The 22,640-nt window shown below is 38.9% G+C and overlaps 1 protein-coding gene and 1 long non-coding RNA gene across 3 annotated transcripts; one reads left to right on the forward strand and one right to left on the reverse strand.

Moving 5' to 3' along the window:
* Positions 1–95: 95 nt before the first annotated feature.
* On the reverse strand, positions 96–20,621 carry LOC142385595 (uncharacterized). Its single transcript, XM_075472255.1, has 9 exons — positions 20,511–20,621; positions 16,270–16,335; positions 14,041–14,166; positions 13,847–13,921; positions 10,391–10,486; positions 10,110–10,204; positions 8,936–9,020; positions 8,320–8,403; positions 96–768 (listed from the first exon to the last, which is right to left on the reverse strand). Exons 1-9 carry the CDS (start codon positions 20,568–20,570, stop codon positions 646–648), a joined length of 810 nt encoding a protein of 269 aa, XP_075328370.1. The 5' UTR covers positions 20,571–20,621; the 3' UTR covers positions 96–645.
* LOC142385596 (uncharacterized) lies at positions 2,168–5,406 on the forward strand. Of its 2 annotated transcripts, XR_012770217.1 has the most exons (3): positions 2,168–2,974; positions 4,465–4,531; positions 4,663–5,406. It is a non-coding gene; the product is annotated as an uncharacterized LOC142385596 (long non-coding RNA). The 2 variants fall into 2 exon arrangements; XR_012770216.1 differs by lacking the exon at positions 2,168–2,974 and having other exon boundaries at positions 4,161–4,531.
* Positions 20,622–22,640: the final 2,019 nt, after the last annotated feature.

A 22,640-nucleotide genomic window follows, 5' to 3' on the forward strand; every position in this document is an offset into this window, starting at 1 on the left:
CCTCACAAAAGTCACAAAAAAATTGGAGAGCTTCTCTTAGTGAAGCCTTATTTGAGTACGAGAACAAAGCATTTCATCACAACAATTAAAAGATCTCCTTTTTTAGATTAAAGTTTATTCTTCAATCGTTACAAAAATCCTTTTAAAATGTTTGAAAAACACACAGAGGTGTTGTTCTCCACTGATTGCCAGTCCCCTGCACAGAGATTTGAACAAACTTTACACACCATTTTACACATAACCGCTAAGACTCATTACATTGACCTGGTAGTTTTGTATAATCCTAGCAGACAGACGGCATTAAAAACACTGCAGTCAGGCTTTAAGAGCTGAATGTCAAATTTTAAGATCCCTGAAGAAAAAAGTTCTTAGACATGACAAAAGAAAAAAAAGGATTTCATCAGAATTTTTATCAATTACAGCAAAGTCACATATGTCACTTCTTAGTCAAATAAAACATGCTGTTTATTTTTCACTCGTAGTCTTGGTGCCTTCAGCTTGTCCAGGAATAATTAACTCCTCTTTGCAGCATTTTAGACTTTTTCTGAAAGTTTGAGACTTCCCTTGTTGAATTTACATTTTTAGAAGTTCCATCTGCAAGCGTCATGTGTATCAATGTCTTTATTATAGGTGGAGGATCAGAGGTTAGGTGAGTGAGGGTTTAGGTTCATATTTCACTCTGTTGAAGTCATCCACTGTAGCTTCTATGGGAGGCGTCTTCCAGTATTCTTCCAGACCCAAAACCAGACAGAGAACAATGGAAGTTATCTGCAACACACAAACAAACTACATTAGGGAAGCATCTCACTCACATGCATCTATGTACTGATGGGGCAGCGCTGTGTGTCTCTATGTGGCAGTGTGACGACCAGGCCACCTGTACAGGGTGCACCCGCCTCTCACCCAATGACAGCTGGGATAGGCTCCAGCCCCCCCGGGGCCCGACCGTTGGATTAAGTGGGTATAAAAAATTGATGGATTTTTGGGATGCATTGAGAACTTGGTTTGGTTCCATCACAACAACAAATTTTAACCCCTCAACGCCTATTGTCGCATATATGCTACAAACTGTTTGACTCAATCAACCAGCTGAGATAGCATTTTTATTCCCCAATGCCGGTTAATCTACATTCACTACGACCGCAAAGTGACGGACTTATTTCCTGTTGCAGATTTATATAAATAAATATGTAAAAAAAAAAAAGGATGAATAAAAAAACGTTGTTTTTTCACTGTTATATTACTGTGTTGTTGTTATCTCATTATTGACCATTATGCCTGGTGTTGCAAATAAGCAACATACCAAATTACATACCAAACATACCAAATTGACACCAAATTGACCAGGATGCCTGTTGTCGCAAATTTGCAACATACCAAAATTTCTATTTATTTTTTGTGCAAAAGTGAAATGAACAATCTCAGCATTATTTACCATCTACTTAAAGGCTAAAACACACACAAAATATTTTTTTATATACAGCTATATAAATTCAGGCGTTAAGGGCGACTTGATGACCTTGATCTCCTCCTGAAAACAAAGCAATTCTGCAAATCTTTGTTTCGATCTGGAAACTGTTAAATAAAGGTTTAAGTTTTGATTGCATTTGAACTTTTTCTGGAAATGGAGATTCTACAAAGAATTATCAATATCTAGAACACTCCAATATTCACAAAACGTCTAGATACTTTAAACCTAATCTTTCAGATTTAAAATGACAGTTTTACAGTAGCCTACCGTGTAATCTTGAATACCTGTTAGGTGAACACTTTCAGAAACTGTTGAATATGATTAACTCATTGAGTCAGAGCTCCTATTGAAAAATCCAAACTTCTGTAAACTTACCAAGAAACATGCAAACTTATCTTGAACCTTCTTTATACACTTTGTTTAATAAACAAACCTTCAATCATTCCAGAAAAGCGTGTATCGTATAGAACATCGAGAGGCTGATAGGTAACAGTAACCAGATCTACAGTGTTTCAAACTCTTCAAGAAACATGTGAATATTTTTGGAAAGGTTTCCATGTTTAAACTTTTATCTGTTTGTCTTTGTGAAGACAGGACATAAAGCTGATCCAGAACAGAAACACTACCAACACCATTGAGCATGAAGGAATTATGAACATTTAATACTCCAATATCAAAGCCAATATCTATGGAAGCAAATCGTAATCAAAATTCAAATTCAAATGCATTATCAGAAATGCTTTTTCATTTTAAGAATGTGGCTGCATTATTTGACTCATAAATAAAATTACTAATCAATCATCCTATTTGCATTTCAATTTTCTTCTTCAAGACTGCTCATTCTTTCACTTAATTCAAATGAAAAGGACAAAGACATTTGAAATTTAATTTTCAAAATATGCCTCAGCAAATAGATACCAAAATTCAATTTGAAATGTAAAAGTTGAAAATTCAAATGCATTATCAGAAATGCTTTTGCATTTTAAGAATGTGGCTGCATTATTTGACTCATAAATAAAATTACTAATCAATCATCCTATTGCATTTCAATTTTCTTCTTCAAGACTGCACATTCTATGCCATAATCAAAAAGAAAACTAAGCGGACATTGCTTTTTCGTTTTAGTGGTCTGCATGCAAAATACTGCCCACAATTCGATAATGAAAAAGCATCTGAGCGGCGCAGGAGAGTGACGTCACGCCTGCTGACCGTGCTACCCATCATGTAGGCTACGGTAGGGGGCGGTGTGCATATTTGCTGTACAGTTAGCTGCCCAGGTGGAGTCAAACAATATATCCGATTCTGATGCCCGTGACCAGGTTGAACGGGTCACAGAGAGCTTGGCTGCATACTCTGCTGTCACAGATTCAGAGGTTAGTGCAGCAAGGGCTAGCGCGTCGCGGCTACGACCGGCCATGACTTTCCGGCCATTACTGAGGGAGCAGCCATTAATGAGGCTGAGACAGACGTTGCGAACAGGAGTCGGGGGATTACCTTTCACAGGTAGGATTCAACATTATTATTGGTTGTATTTTGTCAATAGAATATTATTGTACTGTATTTGTGTCTGCCGGCGAAATCATAGCCAGCAAACGTTAAACTAGGATATGTTTATAGCCGGTGTTATGCCGAGAAGTGCACCCCCTGCTGGTCGTACTTTAAAGGGGAACTCCGGGGCATTTGAAGCGTGTTTCCATTGCTAGAGGTTGTCAAATAATGATAGTAGGACACAGAGAGGTGCACATTATATTCTCTAGAAAAACTGCGTTCAAGTATTTAAAACATTACAAGAATATTACTGGGCATGTATTGTTGTAATGTTTTAAATACTTGAACGCAGTTTTTCTAGAGAATATAATTGTTTTGTATATGGGATTATTCTCCATCGACTCTTTTGGGCTTTCACATGCACGAGCCTACAACCAGCCGGTGAGTGACATGCTGTTTATAAAGTTGTTTTGTAACGTCCCCATGCCAGTAATGTGAGAACCATGCATATGGTTTTGATGGTAAGGCTTGTGACTTTATTGTCGGATGGGTTATAAAGTGGTGTGACGTTTCTGCAGTGTGCAAGTTGTTGTTTTACGTGGAAGGGTTAGCGCTTGCCCCTTAGCCACCACGTATTAGCCTCGCATGACATGCTGTGCGGACAGTGCGATCTTCACACAGGGAGCGCAGATGTGCACCTCTCTGTGTCCTACTATCATTATTTGACAACCTCTAGCAATGGAAACACGCTTCAAATGCCCTGGAGTTCCCCTTTAAGGAGAGTCTGTGATGGAATGATATGATATAACTACATCATAATTTGTTTACCTAATTGAATTAACGGATGCAAAGCTCAATAAGTCCAAATTTATATATAAAATTAAAATAACCAAATTTCATAGTTTCAGGTTCATTTTTATATAATTTCATCTGGGCTATAATGAGTTGAGATTGTTAATAGAAAATGTATCCAACCATCTTTCGTGTTGACTACAAAAGTATTAGTCACGGGCCTTACTTTTGAATATATGTCCAATAATATAAAAATAGTTAGGAATAGGAATACTCTAAACTCTACAATTGTCGGATTATCATAATTGTACACGTATTATTAATTTACATGAAGAGATGTGAAAAAAAGATGCACGAATGAAACACCATTGTCAGCTGAATATAATTTTTTTTTTGGATAAATGTAATAATCCACACCTGAAACGGTTTACGCGCGCTCCGTGAATGGGAATGCACTTCTCGGCAGAACACCTCTGTTCACACGGCTATTAGGCCAACGGAGGCTTCATAAATCATATATTCCATAACACAGGCTTAGATTACAACTAACACAAGAATGCTACTTTTGAAATAATGCAAATATTACTGTTATAACATTGACCATCAGATTTTACACAGGTTTATTAATGACGTTTATTATGCCTGTATTATTCACATGTAATTCTTTCATCCTAACAAAAGTATTTACCTCATGTCTCATACCCACCCCTCAGATTGTCCGACGGAGAGTTGGTGTTATTCCCTCCATCTTGGGCTTACAGGTTCACCTAATAAGACTAGGTGTATCATCATAAGGCTATTAGCATTCATAAATTGAAATATTATCAATAACAGGGCGGGGTGAAATACTTATCCCTGTGTGTGTGTGTATTTTTATATATTTTAATATAATGCTTCTTCCTTTTAGCCAGAAAAGGGCAGGACTACATGTTCTTCCAGAAAAGCTGAAGAGAGCCTGTCTGTGGCCACTCAGGATGACCCAGAAGCTTCAACCTCAAACTCACTAACTCAGCCTAATGATTTCAGTATTTCTTTTTTAAACATCATATCAAAATTACCGTTCTAAATATGTTAAATAGCTACTTCTCAATATTTATACTGGTGGATGTTGTGGACAATGCTTTGTACTACATCGCATGGTTTGTAGTCCTCCAGATTCTGCAAAAGCTGTCCTGTGGTGTGTGCCATGCGAGCTTGGTCAGAGATGCTGTACCTTCATCATTTCATGATAGCTACCACTTTCTAGCCCTGAAAAACAACGGTGTACTAGTGATTCCATCATGTGGCACAGTGAAGGTGCTGAGAGCTGCAGAGTGGGTGATTCGCCAAGCTTCAGCAAAGCTGTAAAGATGGCGACAGTCACGTACATCATCCGGGAGGAGAACGGAGGATGTTTTTCAGCTTGGGGAACACATTGAGGAGACAAAGTTTGGCATCAACAACCATTATTCCAACTTGTTGTCATTGTTTGTGTCTGTGTTTCTGAAAATAAGGCTCCACCACATTGGCAAACTGACCTCTCTTGACCTGCATAAAAGGGAGCATGAGACAAAAACAAGGTCTGCAAAACACTCCTCTTTCAGGGCTTTTAGCTCATTTTGTTTTGCTTTAGGTTGATACCATTCAAAATATTAAAACTTGTGTATATACAACTACCTTCTTGTACAGTGTTTTTTATATTCTTTATATTTTATTATAGTATTTCTATTTTTCTAGACTAACTCAGAGAGATCCCTGAACAAGGAATGCATGTGTCTTGACTGCGGTTCATGCACAATTTGCAATTTAAAAAACATTGCACCTTGAACCTTGATGCTATGGTCATGGTCATAACAAAGTTATGCTGTGAAGCCAAAAAAGCAAAAATCAAAGATATTTTCTTACATTGTTTTGGCCTTGTGAAATACTTTATTACAGATTTGATAAAGATGTTACATAAAAATCATAACAGCTGTATAGTGTCTTTATTCCTCTTCAATGATACAAAGCTTGTAGTACATGATTGGAAAATTCGTTAGGTCAACAGCTTGAATGATCTTCAAGCAGTATACATACGTACTCATTCATTCGTAGGGCACCATAGGCAATCGTCAAATAAATACACATACAAAACAAACATCCTCTACCTTACACTAGAAATATATATATACACATACATATGTATATAACAAAGCTGGATTCTCATTCCATCCGTTCCAAATTACAAAATTACGACAAGGCTCGAGCTGCCATAACAGCGGCAGCTGACAACGGGCATCGGTGTCTTATAAATATAGCCTACTGACCAGTCTATCACACACTGTCATTCTGCTGTTAATGTACGGTACCTGTAGTTGGTGTTCTGGCCCTAGTGTGTGTCCCCCCCCCCACCAGAAAATGTGCGAGCCCTTGCTGTCATCCTGAGTGGTCACAGACAGGCTCTCTTCAGCTTTTCTGGAAGAACATGTAGTCCTGCCCTTTTCTGGCTAAAAGGAAGAAGCATAATATTAAAATATATAAAAATACACACACACACAGGGATAAGTATTTCACCCCGCCCTGTTATTGATAATATTTCAATTTATGAATGCTAATAGCCTTATGATGATACACCTACTCTTATTAGGTGAACCTGTAAGCCCAAGATGGAGGGAATAACACCAACTCTCCGTCGGACAATCTGAGGGGTGGGTATGAGACATGAGGTAAATACTTTTGTTAGGATGAAAGAATTACATGTGAATAATACAGGCATAATAAACGTCATTAATAAACCTGTGTAAAATCTGATGGTCAATGTTATAACAGTAATATTTGCATTATTTCAAAAGTAGCATTCTTGTGTTAGTTGTAATCTAAGCCTGTGTTATGGAATATATGATTTATGAAGCCTCCGTTGGCCTAATAGCCGTGTGAACAGAGGTGTTCTGCCGAGAAGTGCATTCCCATTCACGGGAGCGCGCGTAAACTGTTTCAGGTGTGGATTATTACATTTATCCAAAAAAAAATAATATTCAGCTGACAATGGTGTTTCATTCGTGTATCTTTTTTTCACATCTCTTCATGTAAATTAATAATACGTGTACAATTATGATAATCCGACAATTGTAGAGTTTAGAGTATTCCTATTCCTAACTATTTTTATATTATTGGACATATATTCAAAAGTAAGGCCCGTGACTAATACTTTTGTAGTCAACACGAAAGACGGTTGGATACATTTTCTATTAACAATCTCAACTCATTATAGCCCAGATGAAATGATATAAAAATGAACCTGAAACTATGAAATTTGGTTATTTTAATTTTATATATAAATTTGGACTTATTGAGATTTGCATCCGTTAATTCAATTAGGTAAACAAATTAGGATGTAGTTATATCATATCATTCCATCACAGACTCTCCTTAAAGTACGACCAGCAGGGGGTGCACTTCTCGGCATAACACCGGCTATAAACATATCCTAGTTTAACGTTTGCTGGCTACGATTTCGCCGGCAGACACAAATACAGTACAATAATATTCTATTGACAAAATACAACCAATAATAATGTTGAATCCTACCTGTGAAAGGTAATCCCCAGACTCCTGTTCGCAAAGTCTGTCTCAGCCTCATTAATGGCTGCTCCCTCAGTAATGGCCACGGCCAGAAAGTCATGGCCGGTCGTAGCCGCGACGCGCTAGCCCTTGCTGCACTAACCTCTGAATCTGTGACGGCAGAGTATGCAGCCAAGCTCTCTGTGACCCGTTCAACCCGGTCACGGGCATCAGAATCGGATATATTGTTTGACTCCACCTGGGCAGCTAACTGTACAGCAAATATGCACACCGCCCCCCTACCGTAGCCTACATGATGGGTAGCACGGTCAGCAGGCGTGACGTCACTCTCCTGCGCCGCTCAGATGCTTTTTCATTATCGAATTGTGGGCAGTATTTTGCATGCAGACCACTAAAACGAAAAAGCAATGTCCGCTTAGTTTTCTTTTTGATTATGGCATAGAATGTGCAGTCTTGAAGAAGAAAATTGAAATGCAATAGGATGATTGATTAGTAATTTTATTTATGAGTCAAATAATGCAGCCACATTCTTAAAATGCAAAAGCATTTCTGATAATGCATTTGAATTTTCAACTTTTACATTTCAAATTGAATTTTGGTATCTATTTGCTGAGGCATATTTTGAAAATTAAATTTCAAATGTCTTTGTCCTTTTCATTTGAATTAAGTGAAAGAATGAGCAGTCTTGAAGAAGAAAATTGAAATGCAAATAGGATGATTGATTAGTAATTTTATTTATGAGTCAAATAATGCAGCCACATTCTTAAAATGAAAAAGCATTTCTGATAATGCATTTGAATTTGAATTTTGATTACGATTTGCTTCCATAAATATCCTCTTAAATCTTTCAAATCTGATAAAAAACCAAAATGGGAACATTTCCCAAAACTACTGGAGTCAGAAAAAAATACAAATAATTGTTCGTACTTTATGTACTTTTGTTTTAGCTCTGTTCAAGCAACATAGTCAGCAGTATCATCAGCCACAATCCATTCCACAAGTTGACATTGAAAGAGAGAGAACTTTACCGCAATGGTGGCAAACGCTGAAATGATTCCAATTCTCAGCTTGATCGGGAAACTCAGATGGCTCTTCAGGATGGGCCCACAGGGCTGCGACACACAGGGGTTAAAGGTCAACATTCCACATGAATAAAAACATGCTTTTCCTTCCTTTGGTTAACAATGAAAATATAACTTCCTTTCGTCCATTAATGAACTGCTGAGAGTTTTAATAAAATATACTTTATTGTCCTCGTTGGTAAATCTTCCTCGTGCCAAACTAAAGCTGCAAGACGGTACAAATGGAAACAGGAAATGTCATATAAGCCTTCAAAACACTTTAAAAGGTCAGAGGTCAGCTAAAGATGATGAATAATATGAATGCATGCAGGCTGAAAGCTCGTAATCTGCTCCAGGAAGTGGAAATAGAATGACAATACGAAAGTCTTGATAAAAGGACAGTACTGACAGATAAGTACTGAAAAATGCCCAAAAAGTCAGGAAAACAGGAAAGGAAAATAGTTAAACAACAAGAATAATGAAAAAAACACATAGGTGAAAGTTAGCAGAGCAGGGGTGATCATGAAAGGGAGTTGGAATGAATTAACAAAGGGAGGCAGATGAAGAGGGATGATTCATTTACCTTGGAGAGTACCCATAATTCATCTGAGGAATTTTGGGGCAGAGACAGAGGATTACTGCCGACCATCAAACAGGATCCCTCTGTGCTGGGGTAATCAGGCCGAGAGATGACAAAGATGATTTCAGAGATGACTGAAACTTGAGAAGCTATAGAGTTGAAACTGGAGCTGCCAATATTTTTTTCTGAGCTTTTACTATTTCTAATGTTATTCGTAGGGTGCGTGAAAAAGAAAAACTTCTTCTGATATTCGGCTAAATTCTTGCAAATGAAATGTGAAACCAAATGTGCAAATTTCCTCCAGAAATTCCTCTGGAATCAGAATCAGAATCAGAATCAGAATTGCTTTTTATTGCCAGGTATGTGGACACACACGAGGAATTTGACTCCGGTTACACCTCAGTCTCTTTAGTGCAACAATTACAAAAAAATAGACATATTTTTTTTGTCTATTTTCAAGAATGAGGTAAATCCAACCCCAGATGAAGAGCAACACATAACATTTTACACAGTCATTAGTTATTGTTGTTGAACAAAGACCTCACTTTAGATTTTCATTCATTTTGTAAAAATACACAAAACCTCAAAGAGTGTCTACTTTCCTGTTCACTGCTTTGAAAATTGAGCACATTTAAAAGAAAAACACTTAAAGTGAAGATTTCACCTGCACCATCCTTTTCTTCATAAAAATCTGTTTTAGTAGCTTTAAATGTCCTTCACGATAAGTCAGGAACTTTTCCTGAAATCTGAAATTCTACTCAAGCAAAGTTTTCTTAAAGCCTCTCAAAAAGATTTTTCCCAGGTTGACTTTTCAGTTTCATAAAGTTCTGAGGAAAATGCAAGCGCATGAGGAAACTCCAAGACTCGTGCAGCCATAATGACATCCTCAGGGTTTCGATAATAAAGTTTTTAAAAAGTCCTGAGAACTTTGCCAGCCTTCCTACATGTAGAAGTGAAGATTCCACAAACCCTTCAACAAACCTGGATATTCTCAGAAAAAAGCTGAAAACTCTTCTTGAAAAAAACTTTTGAATCCTTTTAACTTGTCGAGGAAAGTCATGAAGGAGCAAACTCTTGTAGAAAGTGAATAACCTTATTTGTTGCATCACCCAAAACTGGAATACTTCCCTGCCTCAAGCTTTCACAGAAATGTGGAAATATATGTTGACTGTCTTACCTCAGCTCCCGGTCAGAGGTGGAAGGTGTGCAGAAACAGGACACTGGAGGTTTATTCTCCCAGTCTTTAAAACTTGTCAAGCCACAACAGGAGTCCTCAGAAACATGCAAACATTATGACTGAGTAAATGAAAGATGTCTTTAACTCAGCACATTAACAAAGAAAAGGAAAATATCTGCTGATAGAGAGCCGAGTGGTGAATGTTTGACAAACACATGTGCCTAAGTTCATTACATTCTATCTATTTTGTCCCTTTAATTCTTCTTCTTCGTATGCCTTACCGAGGCCTGGAGTTTCTCCAGTTCAGTCTGGATGTAGCGCTCGGCTCTGTGGAGAGGAGTCACATTCAGAAACAGCTCGTCCACAGCACCGTCCATCTGCAGAACAGAGGTCAAGCCTTAAAGCTGTTTACTTCCACATGACCTGCTCATCTCAAAAAACAAAATGTTTACATGTCATACACAATATTACAAAATAAGAAAGTTTGTTGGAATGAAAACATGGTTTCCAGACAGAGATGGCCCAAAATGTCAGGATATGTTATGATATCTCGCTGCTTTATTTTTGACTTAAAAGAGAAACACAGCCTATGCAAGTACAAACAGAGATTTCCCAGATTAGTAATATTACATTATACCATTATGTATTATTTTATCTACTGTTATTTTCTTCTCATAGATCATATCTCATATATATATATATAGGCAAGGCAAGGCAATTTTATTTATAGAGCACAATTCATACACAGGGCAATTCAAAGTGCTTTACAGCTACATAAAATCACAAGAAGGCAATAAAACCATTAAAAAGGAATAAAAAAAGAAAGAAATTAAAAAAGAAAGAAATTTAAAACCCATTAAAATAATCATTAATTAATTAAAAAGTGAAGAGTGCAGATAAAATACTTTCAGGTGTCATATGCACAGCTAAACAGAACTGTTTTCAGCCTGGATTTAAACATTGTCAGAGTTGAGGCCTGTCTCACATCTTCTGGAAGACTGTTCCAGATTTTAGGGGCATAAAACTGAAACGCAGCCTCACCTTGTTTAGTCCTGACTCTGGGCCCCAGCAGGAGACATCAGATATGAATAAGATATTTTTCTATTCTATCAGTAAGAAGCATTTTGGATCTAAATACTTTATGTTTTACTCAAAAGACAAACACAGCCTATGCAAGTACAAACAGAGATTTCCCAGATTGGTAATATTACATTATACCATTATGTATTATTATATCTACTGTTATTATCTTCTCATAGATCATATCTCATATATATAGGCATCAGATATGAATAAGGTAAGCTATTCTATCAGTAAGAAGCATTTTGGATCTAAATAGCAAAAAGGAAGCCAGACTTGTTCGTGGAATTTCTTTCTAATCAACAGGTAGTATTTTTTGTAGACTTGGAATCAAACTCAAATGTAAATCATGCTCAGGTTTCTAATTGCTGTAGTGGAATTTGGCCCAGAAATGGAATGAATGTTGAGAAACTGTGCCGGGCTTTAAAATGAACCCCTGCTCATGTAACGTGTGGGCCTTAATGTGTTCCAGTTACCAGCTCATTGTCAACACAAATATTCTTATTTCTTCAAAATCCTCACAAGGGAATCCTCACAGGACCAATTATTACTTTTGCCTGCTGTGACTATGTGTGGGCTTGGTTTGACAGTTAAAGGGCTTGGTTTGACAGTTAATGTTGTTACAGCTTCTACCGGACAGTAGGACAGACGTAGATTCAGTGCCATATTGTGCTGCTTTGATCTAAAAGTCCATTTAAAAGGCAACAAAGGAAGTAAAGAAGTTTAAAGCTCTCCTGGATGACACATGGAGCCAAGACTGATTCCTAAGGACCCATGGCTGTGCTCTCACCTCTTCTTCTCTGATTCTTTTGACACCTCGGTCAACTTGTGCTGACAGAACTGAGCTCATGGTTGTTACTTGTTGTATTGGGGTCTGCGTCCGTCCGTTATAATATTCCACTGTACCATCAGAATGAGAGCTCTCTGCGTTCACAGAAGCTAAGCACACACTGCATCTCGTTATTCTGCTCTCAGTGGTGTAAAAAAAAAACTTAGAGGGCCTCAAACACTCAGATGCTGTGGTTGGGGACTGAATCACTCTTGCATCTTTTTGTAAAAACAGTAAAGTGTGCTGAATTCCAAACAAAGTCCCCCTCATTCACATATTTTTCGGATTCTTTTGTCTGAAACTGGGACTAAAAATCAGCAGTCAGCAGTAAAAATCTTGCTGTCACTTAAAGCATTTCCTGACTCTCTTCTAATAAAATCTTTATATCTGAATGTCTTCACTTAATAACTCTATTTTGCTCCTATGCATGCATACCAGGACAAGGATGGGGGTCAAATGAAACATTTGCAGGATTCACGCAGAGATTTGTTTTTAAGACGGTGCTGTTGCATCCTGCAACTGTAGGGGGAGCCAAAGAGCAAATAAATGACCAAATTCTCTTGTGTTACTTTAACACTGTTATCCAAGGATTAAAACCACAACAAAGTTCAAGTGCAGCAAAACAGAAACTGACAATTGGTTGATTATTCTTGAGATAAATAGTCCCATGAATCTTAGCAATATCTGGAGAAGACGTGGAGAAGTCAGTCACCATCCCCCTCAACTCCCTTCACTGTTTACCTGGAACAGCTGATGAGAGAAGGCAGAGCTGTCAGCTGTTGCACAGACACTACAGACCTTTGTTCCACATCTCCTCCCAACCTCGCTGACTCCATCATCTTGATTTGCAGTTCCAGTTTAGTCTCAGCCTTGCCTTCTCCACTTTTGCTGCACTTGGGTTCAAATATAAAAGGCCGAACAGAGGTCATATTCATCGCACTGTAATGTATGTGACTTGGGCAATTTGGGGGGGATCCATCTCACACCACTGCAACCCATGATGCATTGCTACATAAACAACAATGGCAGACTTTAAGTGAATGTTTTTTCTCTGATACAACACAAATGTAGCCCTGAGAAACACTGTGTCTGTATAACGAAAGCCTATTTCTATCCTATAAGCCATATAAGTCATATCAGTCAGGTTTCTGTTTATTAGATGTGGGATATCTCTCTGTGCTGCAGGACTGAGAGGTTCAGGAGGTCCTTTGTTCCCACAGCCATAAGGCTTTATAACAGTGACTGCTGACATTTTCTTCTCAAATTTATTTAAACGTATTTATTATTTATTTAGTCATTTATTATTATTATTAGTAGTAGTAGTAGTATTTTTATTACTATTATTATTGTTGTTGTTGTTATTAATATACAATCATTGTAAATATTTAAAAAAAAAATTGAGCTACTTGACTAATTTGAATTTTACGGAAGAGTATTAGGGCCAGGCATAAGAAAAAATATTTATATTTTGCCTGTCGAGATTAAAGTCGACATGTTGAGAATAAAGTCGGAATGTCGAGAATAAAGTCGAATTTTCGAGAAAAAAGTCAACTCCTCTGGTCCATCATCTAATTACTTTATTTTCGACATTTCGACTTTGATCTCGACAGGCAAAATATAAATATTTTTTCTTATGCCTGACCCTAATACTCTTCCGTAGAATTTCCCCCATTGGGGGATGAATAAAGTATTTTTCTATTCTATTCTATTCTATTCTATTCTATTCTATTCTATTCTATTCTATTCTATTCTATTCTATTCTATATTAAGAGCTGCAATACACACTGCAGCCTCAAGGGGGCAGTGAGAGAAACAGACATAAAGTTACCTGAGCTTGAACTTGAACCAGAGGTGAGGCAACAACTGTCAGAGCCACGAACTCCACGAAAATTAGAGCAGAAAACTGGAGAAGAAAAGAACACGTTAGCTCGCTCCCTCTGGTTTTTGGTAGTGTCACTATGTCATCCAGGGCGCTTGTGAATCAGAAGAACAAACGTGTTTGTGTGTGTTCATCACTCTCACCACCAAGAGCAGAGGTTTATAGTCCAAAGACGCGGCACACGTGCCCAGAACAGACAGAACCACAGTGATTGGACCAAACACCTGCAGCGCCAGTAACCCATCACTGGTGGACAACTGGTCAAACAACTGGAGCATAAAAAAGACTCATCTGAACTTGAACAGAAACGTGTCAGTAAAATTAACTTCATCATTGCTGTTAGCAGCTCTTGAAAAGAAAAATTGAAAAATCAGTTCAGTATGGTTGTTGAAAATCATCCGTTTACCTGCCTGTTGTTCATCTTTTTTTCAGACTGCCTTTTTTTGGTAATGCAGGCAAAATGTTGGGATTAAAAAAAAGACTGTTTTAACCTGATGTACAATAGATCGATGTAATTTCCCCTTTAAGATCTTGCTCACCGGATATCGTCTTTATCTACTTTGGACACAGGAATCAGTCCTCATATGAATTCTGACAGGATCAGTGATGGTCTTTAATAGATTTATTTAAAAGACAAGAAAAGTTCTGTGATCTTTGAGAAAAATACCAGATGAAACCTCTCGCTGCTGGTTATAGCAGTGGGCAGCAGATCAGTGGAATGAAGGGGTATTAAAGGTGCATCTCAGAGTGTCTTTCAGAAAAGTTTCACCAGTCTTTAATAGCTGAACAAGCAAATAATACAACACAAATATGGCGCTTTTCCACTAGCTCGGCACGGCTCGCCACGGCTCGGTTTGGTTGTGTTTCCATTACAAACGAGTATACTTCGTGCCTCCTCGACGTGGGCGGGGTCGTCGTAACACGGCTGCGAGTGTTGCTGCTCACCCTGTGGCTTTTTGTCGCACAGATGGCAAGAGAAGAGAGCCAGAGAAGACTCCTGGCCGCCAGACAAAACAGTATTGAAAAGTACCGAAGAGTTTTGTTACGAGCATCAAAAAGACGACGTTTGGAGGTAAGCTAACGGTTGCTAACGCTAGCTTTTATTATCCGCGTTTTGACGCTTCCAGTGACAACACTCATCGCCCAATCAGTGGAAGGCAGTCGGCTGACGTCATGTTTTAGTAACGCTTCGGCCCGCTTGGAACCAGGGCTGAGGTGGTACGGAAAATCGTCCCGGTTGCAGGTACGGCGTGCTAGTGGAAACACGCAATAGCGCGCCGAGCCGAGCCGAAGCGAGCTAGTGGAAAAGCGCCAATATAATACACATAATATTTCCGAGGAAACAATGTTATCACCTACAGTCCATCGTATTGTTGAAATGTTGTAAAATGACATCTTTGAACTTCCTTTGGGCTTTCGCTCAGTCTGTGTCCTACAGGTGAATTTGAACCAGCAGTGATTTAGGGGGGCTCAGTAGCACTGTATGTGATATTATTGCATTGTTTTTTTAACTCAAATAGGGGTAGGGTGGGGGAGGAGGTTATTGGGGATTTTTTCCCCAAAAAATGGCATACTTGTTGTTTGTTATAGACTGCGATCGTAATGTTCTCTGTACCGGCAGAGTCAAATCATTTTTAAAATTTTCAATGGAACACTGATGGCCTCCAACTCCCCCCCAGGTGCTTCCACTGGAAAGGAAGAAACGGAAGACACTTGCAACAAATGGGCACTGTGTTGAGGTTGAGGTTCTGAGGGGTGGGCTGGGTTTGGGAGGAATTGGATCATTTGGGATCGGGAACTCACATCCAGTCTCCATGCACACTGCAACATCAAATCTGTTGAGTCCTGAGAACGAGCAGTCGGTAGAGCAGTTGAATGGTGGATAGCGAGGCCTAGGAGGACGGTATGACCACAGGGAGCCCATCTTAAAATGACAGCCATCGCACCAGCTCAGGCGAAGGCAAAGGGCTCCCCAGGAGGAGCAAAAGAAGATGGCTGACCAGAGCCAGCAGGCCAACAACAGTCCACCTTTGCTGCACACAGCTGGTGACAGACCAGGCGAGACAAAGTGATATGTCCAGCTTTGCTGCCAATTCTTTACACTACTCTTTTAATTGAGCATTATACATCATTCAGTACAAGCACCCTGCAGCATCCAGCATCTGTGATGATATGGTGATATCATATGGAATGGTTAACCACACATGGAGAATACATGTAGGATTTGGAACAATATGTGCTGTCATCTGGATGACATATTTTTCAGTAAAGATATTGCTTATTTCAGCATGACTAATCTCACCGTGCACATGTAACAGTATGACTTCATACTATCGTACTGGGTGCTAAACTGACCCACACCTGTCACCTACCTCAGCAACTGGCACATTACCATCAATAGAGGAAAATCCAACACCGACCATCACCAAACCAGACACCTGTGGAAGGATATGGAAGGGAAACCTTAGAAGAGTGATTAAAACTGCTGCAGCTGAGAGTTTGTTGGGTTTCTCAGAGGGGGAGGTCTTTAATGGCAGCAGCAGCAGCATTCCTCTGAAACTGCTCTTCATCCCCAGAGAGACTCCCATCAGACTCCCATCAGCTGGGAACAGTGACAGCTCTTGTTCACGGACGTCATCTGTTTCGCAATCTAAGTTTTCTCAAGCAGCCCTTTTGCACAAACACTCGTCACTTCCTTCATGCCTAAGTTTCCAGACTGGGTTAGCTATATTTACTATCTCTTAAACTTTCCCTTGCAGTTTGGCCTTTTTATCTCATCAGTTTTAGTAACTGTTACACTGTTACAACTTTTGGTCTTAAACAACATAGATAAATATACATATATATACATATATATATATATATATATATATATATATATATATATATATATATATATATATGTGTGTGTGTGTGTGTGTGTGGGGGGGGGGGGGGTCAGTGAACCTGGGTCAGAGGGCCTTGGGATTCCCAGTTTTAACCACAGCATGAGCAACAACATAAAAGGACCCAAACAAAAATAGCTACAAAGATATGAATCAATCTTGCATGCAATCACAATTACCATTGAGACGAGCAAAATGAACACAAAGTGACAGACAGTTATGGAAAAACAAGATAGTACACCCTCTTTCAACGCTTAACTTTTACATTTCAGAACATAATCAAAAGTGTTATCTGGTTCTCACCAGCTCTTAAAATGAGGTGAATATAACCTCAGATGAACAACAACACATGACATATTACACTGTGTCATTGTTGAGCGAAAATAGGCCAAAACATAGAAGCAGAGTGTGAAAAACTAAGTGAACCCTTATTGCTTCCACAGGAACTGAGAGGGTAAGTAGCAGCCAGCTGCTGCTGATCAATGCTCTGATTAACTGATCATCAGTCAGCGTGAGCAGCTCTATAAAAGCAGAAGTTCTGTCAGTTTGCTGATCTGCACCATTCAGGTGTGTGTTAACACGATGCCAAGGAGGAAAGACATCAGCAATGATCTCAGAGAAGCAGCTGCTGCTGCCCATCAACCTGGGAAGGGTTATAAGGTCATTTCCAAACTATCTGGAGTCCATCATTCTACAGAGAGAAAGATTATTCACAAGTGGAAAACATTCAGGACAGCTGTCAATCTTCCCAGGAGTGGACGTCCCAGCAAGGTCACCCCAACGTCAGAAACCCAAGAGCTACATCTCAGACTCTGCAGGCCTCAGTTAGCATGTTAAAGGTTAAAGTTCATGACAGCACAGTTAGAAACAGACTGAACAAGTATGGCTTGTTTGGAAGGGCTGCAGGAGAAAGCCTCTTCTCTCTAAAAGGCAGCGAGAGTTAACCAGTTTAAGACCTGGTACGAACCTGATGTTTTATTTAACCTCACATCTGAAGGAGTTTGTGACCACAAATGACCACGGAATGATGAGAGACAACAACAAATTGAGATAAACCATCAACAGCTGAATGGAAAAATTACCTCAAAGGAAAAAAACAATCACAACTGCAAAGAGACCAGAAAATTACAAATAAACCACAAAGGAAATGACAATAAGCTAACTACAATGAAAAAAAAAGCTGGTTATTTAAAACATCCACAGAGTCAAAAGGGGAGGAATGAGCATGCAGTGAAACAAAACAAACATAACGAAGGAAATAAAAGTCCCAAAAAAATGTAAAGTGGAAAAAGATGAAAATCTAAAGAAAAGAGTTAATCTGCCCTCTTTAAGCCTAAATCCTGGTAGAAATACAGAGGTGAAATTCTCCTGTGATTTACAGTTGGCGTAAAGTGAAGTATGCAACATAATCACTGTAATCAGCAGATAAGCAACAGCATCAAAAACAGGAAGTAGGAAAAACATTGTTTAATCACAAATGTTAGATGAGGACATAAGCAGAACCAAAATTATGTTGTAATTCTGCAAAATATTCTATATGAGAAGTAAACCCAACAGATGAGTTTCCTTTAACACTTCATTCAGATTTATCTACATAGTAAGTTTGGGAATGGAAAACAAAGATGACTGCGCAATGAAACAAGGACAAGAAAGAAGTTAGCAACTAAAAGATAAAGACAAAATTTGGGAAGGGAGATCAGGAAACGAGAAGAGGAAACAGAAGACGGGAAGAAGATTACAGGAAGAGGAAATACACAGATTAAACACTATTTACACAATCAAAGAAATACATAGTTTCAGATTAATAATTCAATTAATCCTATTTTTGGTTTTAAAGAAGATTTAAACCTTTTTTTCTGCCAAACACCATCAGTCAGCTTCACTTCTACAACAGGAAGGACAAACACTATTCAGCCCAAAAATATTGATGTTTTGATGATTCATTCCAGTCTCTGATATACATCATATCACACATACATATGTTTGGTGGAGATTTGGTGGCTGTCAAGGTCAAGGCCTATGAATATCATACCAGAGGTGACCACTCCCATCAGGATTAAGATGTTTATCACAATGCGAAGGGATCAACCAGAACAACTTGATACTAACCAACTGAATATTTAAAAAATCATTTAATATTAAGGATAGGTATCTCATCCTTATAAGATGATCTTTACTGATTTCTATTAACATGGGGTCAGACAATTTAATACAGAAAAATTCTGGTTTGATTTAAAGAGAGTTGATTCCAAGCAGTCTGCGTAGTTCTGAATATTTCTTAAAGAGTGATATTAATTTTTCTTTGCAAAAGTCACCTCTATGATAAGTGTGTCACCGGTTACCTACCTTCTGAAAGATGGATTCTCAAAAAAGACCAAGTACTCTTCATTGTTTAGGGGGAAAAGGAATTTCTGGTTTTGCTTCACTCTTTACTTTGATAAACAAATTTAGAGTGAAATACAAACTTTTACTACTGCTATAATGCCTGATGTTGTGGTTAGAAACACTGGTTTATCTCTTTTGTTGTGCTAGCTGTAGGGATTCACCACGAGGTGATCTGGCATGCCATTGCTTTACTTGAATGATGTTTGACAAACTTTTTCCAATGATTCTTTCATTTTATAAAATTCAAATGGTTTTCAGATGTTAGATCTGATTATCTACTGCAAAGCCTGTCAGCGATGGTTGTTGGGCATCCTACTGTTTTTATCTTGCATCCAAAAACTGTGGTTGTATACACTGCTTACTGCTTGGTCAGAACGGGGATCCAGCTGACAGGACAATGTTTAAAGCACAAGACCTACAAAGTGATGTGCTGACCCATTCCTAAATCTTGTCTTGCTCAGAACCCCAGTCAGCCACATCTTAATGGTATAATCCTCTCTTGATCATTTTCTGGCACATTTTCTTCAATCCAGGAGTCCATGTACCAGTGTTATTACATCCCTAATGTTAATGAGGTTCTGATTCATATCAGCTTATCTTCAAATGTATTAAAAAGAAGGGGCCCTAAAAAGGTTCCCTGAGGAACTCCACAGGCTATTTTAGAGCTTATAAAAATGATCATTTCATAATAAAAATTATCTCAGTGCTAGGGAGATGCCACCCAAACTAAAAACCTATTTTCTAAGATAAAGACAAGTCAGCAGTCTGTTGAGATAATACCAAACTGATATATCAGCTACTTTCATTTAAATTAAAATGCACCACATGAAATTCTTCATATTGTTCATTCTGAAGATAGACGATGCTTTACATCTTTCAATAGAAGACAAAAGATTGTTCATTGATATTTACACATTTGTTGAACATTGGGAAAGAATACTCATCCTTTTAATAATGCACCTGATCAAAGTGATCTGTTTTATGCTGCAACATAATGTTGAGCCTTTCACCTATGTCAATGCAACATGTTTTTAAATGTGTGACGTTCTCATGGTTATCATTAAGCTTTGTTTGGAAAATATTCAAAGTTTATATCATTATCAAGATTGAAAACACATGAAAATGACTTTTACTTGAACATACAAAAGTTCATATAAATAAACGCCGAAAAGCCATCACACAGAAATAACATAAAGCCTGCTGCAATAAAAATAATATGCCTGATACATAAAAGACCCAAACAGACAGATTGCTCAATACATTGTTTTCTACGTTTTAAATGATATGATCAATGTCACATCACAGATAAAGATCCCAACAGAAGCTGTTAGCATTTAGCTTACCATTAGCAGCACAGTGACACAGATGGCAAGTCCTCGCAAGTAACTCCTGCAGCGAGCCATGACCGCCGCCTCAGAGAGTCGAGCTGAAATAGAAACAGAGCAAAGACCAGCCAGAGCTGATTGTGTGTGTGTGAGTGTGTGTGAGATGGATGTTGTTTGGAGCTCAGGAGTGTTTGCCTGCAGGACCAAGAACATGACCAAGTTTGGAGAGGAGAGGAGAGGAGAGGAGAGGAGAGGAGAGGAGAGGAGAGGAGAGAGAGGAGAGGAGAGGAGAGGAGAGGAGAGGAGAGGAGAGGAGAGGAGGAAAAAGAAAAACAGAGGAGAGGTTTATCCAGGTAAGAGTTACATCCAATTAAGAGGAAGAAAAACAGGAAGGGAGGCGGAAGGAAGGGGTTAGAAAAAATGAAAGTGATAGAGATAGAGATGAGGGGCAGGTAAACAAGGAGTAAGTGTGAGGGTGGGGCAGGAGGAAATATTATTTCTTATACAGCATCATGTTTATTTGTTTAACAGACCACAAACTGAGCTGCAGCCTGATATGAGTGTTGCGTTGGAACAGCAGACTCAACAAAGCATCCCAGACGCCTCTCTTTATAACGACTTCCTGCTGTGATCTCTGCTGATAAGATGCTCAAACCACCTCGGATGATGCCTACAGTGGGTCTGAGCTGCTCACCTGTTCAGGCAGGCAGGCAGGACACACTGCACACCATGCTGAGATATGCCAAGTTTTCAACAGCTCTTTGGGTGCCTGCCTGCCTGCCTGCCTGCCTGCCGGACCTCAACATTACTGAAGCAGTGTGGGATCATGTTGGCAGAGAACGGAACAAAAGGCAGCCCACATCCAAAGAAGAGCTTTGGGATGTCCTTCAAGAAGCCTGGAGAACTATTCCTGAAGACTCCTTAAAGAGAGGACAGAAAGCTCGTCTGAGAGGGTTCAGGCTGTGTTGGAGGAGAAAGGAGCTCAGAGCAGAAATTCACTTTAAAGCTGCTCAGAACTGAACAAACTCTGTTTCTGCCTCATATTCTGTATTTATATTGATGTTTGCTCATGTTTCAAGGAATGACTGCACCCATTTCCTGATTTCCTGGAATAAGGGATGGCTCGGGACGTAAGACTCAGCTTTGTGTTTCCATGTGTTCGTAACACCTGTCGTCTAAGACGTTATCATTATCTTCATGTTGTATCACTTTGTTTTCATGTCCAATTTAATCCCAGTGAGGCCGGTTGAATTGAATGAAACAGAAAGGAATCCATCTGAGTCACTTAGCGCCGCGCTGTGTTGACTTAAGGCTAAAAATAACTGAAGGGAGGACTATCTGTGTCTGTTAGAGTCATAAATAGTGTCGCTGCTTGTTTCCAGCACATGCTTCAGATGCTCGGCACGGTAAAGCGAAGTGGAACAAATTCATCCATCGCCGTCCACTGTGTGAGATGTACACACAGAGGCAGCTGCTGCATGTCAGGTGAAGCTTTTGGTCTGTGACTGTGTTTAATAAACTGTTTCTACAGCAGGAACACACAGCTTTGTGAATGTACATTCCACCTTCAAAAAGTGCTTGCACAACGTAGAAGAGACAACAAGCAGTAAGTGGAGCAGTCTTCTCTCGAACATCTGTCCCGAGCTCCTGCAGAACGCTAAGTTCACCACACTCTTTCTCATTTTGGACAGTTAACATTTAAGCCGATAGAGGGCGCTATGAAGATGGCAACTTCCTGTGTCTTTGGATGGAGTGAAATATGCAACATTGAAATATTCGCCAGTCTGTTCAGATGATGGCATTCGGATTTTTATTCATTTGTTATTTGCCATTTTCACAGGGCATCAAGTAAGAGAGTAAATCATCGTTCTCTTACAACACCATGTACTGCATTACATATACTGTAATTAAATCAAGCCAAGGTACATTATTATGCTCATGGCGCTGTAATCTGTACAGTTTCAGGAAGCTTTTCACTCAATGCAGCTCTCATTGTTGAAACTAAAATTGGAATTAAACTCAGAAAAGAACACATTTATTTCTGTGACACGTTCCCACCTCAAAGCAGGTGATTTAAGGTGTATGTACAGAAAGAGTCCCTTCTTATACAGATTCAGGCACACGACGTAATGATAAGCTTACTTTTCA

This window comes from Odontesthes bonariensis, chromosome 8 (assembly GCF_027942865.1).
Source record: "Odontesthes bonariensis isolate fOdoBon6 chromosome 8, fOdoBon6.hap1, whole genome shotgun sequence".
NCBI lineage: Eukaryota > Metazoa > Chordata > Actinopteri > Atheriniformes > Atherinopsidae > Odontesthes > Odontesthes bonariensis.

What these genes read in the sequence shown, in the direction of transcription:
- LOC142385595 (XM_075472255.1), bottom strand. Translation starts at nt 20,570, where the DNA reads ATGGCTCGCTGCAGGAGTTACTTGCGAGGACTTGCCATCTGTGTCACT. An exon ending in TGGAGAAACTCCAGGCCTCG is followed by an intron (nt 10,205 to 10,390) that starts GTAAGGCATACG and finishes CATGTTTCTGAG; the next exon opens with GACTCCTGTTGTGGCTTGAC. An exon ending in ACCTCTGACCGGGAGCTGAG is followed by an intron (nt 9,021 to 10,109) that starts GTAAGACAGTCA and finishes TGATTACCCCAG; the next exon opens with CACAGAGGGATCCTGTTTGA.